Source organism: Hydractinia symbiolongicarpus, chromosome 2 (genome assembly GCF_029227915.1).
Source record: "Hydractinia symbiolongicarpus strain clone_291-10 chromosome 2, HSymV2.1, whole genome shotgun sequence".
NCBI classification, from domain to species: domain Eukaryota; kingdom Metazoa; phylum Cnidaria; class Hydrozoa; order Anthoathecata; family Hydractiniidae; genus Hydractinia; species Hydractinia symbiolongicarpus.
Window position 1 is genome coordinate 35,268,727 of NC_079876.1, and position 1,835 is coordinate 35,270,561.

The following is a 1,835-nucleotide window of genomic DNA, read 5'->3' on the forward strand; positions in this document are numbered from 1 at the left end:
GAGAGATGGGGATTCTTCAGAATGTAAGAAAAATTTATTTCCAGAGACTTATCTCTAAAAAAACAATGCTAGCTAGATTTCTCAAAAAATATTTAATGGATATAATGCCCAGGCTGAGGTGGTCTTACTTTTTTAATGTTCCAGCCTGGTATTGTTATTTTGTATTTCCAGCTTTTTTTATTATTTTACAGTACATTACACATACTTGCAATCCAAAAAGGGAGGTAAAGAAAAGGAAACCTGTAACCACATTGAAACAATCTGGTCCAATCACATATTCAGGCTCCTTGATTAAATTGCATCAAAACAAAAGCCACAATATTCTCAGGAAATTAAACAGCAAGCTGCAGATTTTTAATCGAACAGACCTGATGCTGAAACAGGAGATATTAGGTTCTGGTGTGTTTGGTACAGTCAAAGAAGGTTTTATACCTAGTATACAACAGAAGGTGGCAGTAAAGATTTTTTCAGAAAAACTTGGAAGGACAGAAATGCTTGCAGAATGTGCCATATCATTGGAGATGTCTGGTCATCCTAATTTTGCTTTTGTATTTGGTATGTGTGAACCGAATAGGTTGATTTTAGAGTTTATTGGCAATGATGTGACTGCCCCAACTTTGGGTGATACTATATCAAATAGTGTTAAGTTGCCATATTGGAAGCCAATATGTATTGATTTAATACATGCTTTACATGACTTACACAACAAAGGGATATTACACAATGATCTCCATTCACGTAACATCTTATTGCGCAATTTGAAGCATGTTAAGATAATTGATTTTGGAAAAGCAACCTTGGTGGAAGACCCAGTCCGTTACTCTATAAAACCCGGGACTCCAAAGCATCAAAGATACAACACCATTCACAGACACCTGGCATTCGAATTGCGCAATGTACCTGGCTCATATGTCTCCTGTGAAACAGATGTATATACATTGGGATACAACTTTGAAAGTATTGCTAAACATGTTGCATCAGAAAAGCTTTTGATGATTGCAACAAACATGTTAAAAAACAAACCACATGAGAGACCTTTGTTGTCTCAATTGCTTATTCAACTCAGTAGATTATAATAATTTATATATTATTCAGCTCGATTTTTATTGGGCACTCTATGTAAAAACAAAACAATAAAATATTTATATTTTATTCTACATATATATTTATTGTCAGAATTTTTTGCGAATTTGCATTGCATTCGAGAAATTAAGTCTCCCAAAAATTTTCATTGACTGATTTGCGAAATTAATGCATGCCTGGCATATGCAAGCATACGTTTACTAATTTATTTGAAGATATAACTTTTGATTCAATAACCATTTAAATTTTTTGCTATTTTGCTTTCATGTGCACCAGTTATGCTTGACACATACAGGTGGTTGGAGCATGCTGACAGGCTGCCTTATAAGAGGGCGTGCCTGGCACATGCAAGCATACTTATAGCAATCTATTTGAAGATATAACTTTTGATTCAATAACCATTTAAAATTTTTGCTATTTTGCTTTCATGTGCACCAGTTATGCTTGACACATACAGGTGGTTGGAGCATGCTGACAGGCTGCCTTATAAGAGGGCGTGCCTGGCACATGCAAGCATACTTATAGCAATCTATTTGAAGATATAACTTTTGATTCAATAACCATTTAAAATTTTTGCTATTTTGCTTTCATGTGCACCAGTTATGCTTGACACATACAGGTGGTTGGAGCATGCTAACAGGCTGCCTTATAAGAGGGCTGGCATATGCAAGCATTTATAGCAATCTATTCGAAAACATTGTGACAAAAAAATATATAGCTGAAGCTAAATATCAAGTATTTAGTAATTCTTA

The 1,835-nt window shown here is 34.6% G+C and overlaps 1 protein-coding gene across 1 annotated transcript; it reads left to right on the forward strand.

Moving 5' to 3' along the window:
• The first annotated feature begins 371 nt into the window (after positions 1-371).
• On the forward strand, positions 372-1,076 carry LOC130630148 (tyrosine-protein kinase BTK-like). Its single transcript, XM_057443541.1, has one exon. It carries the CDS (start codon positions 372-374, stop codon positions 1,074-1,076), a length of 705 nt encoding a protein of 234 aa, XP_057299524.1.
• The last annotated feature ends 759 nt before the right edge of the window (positions 1,077-1,835 follow it).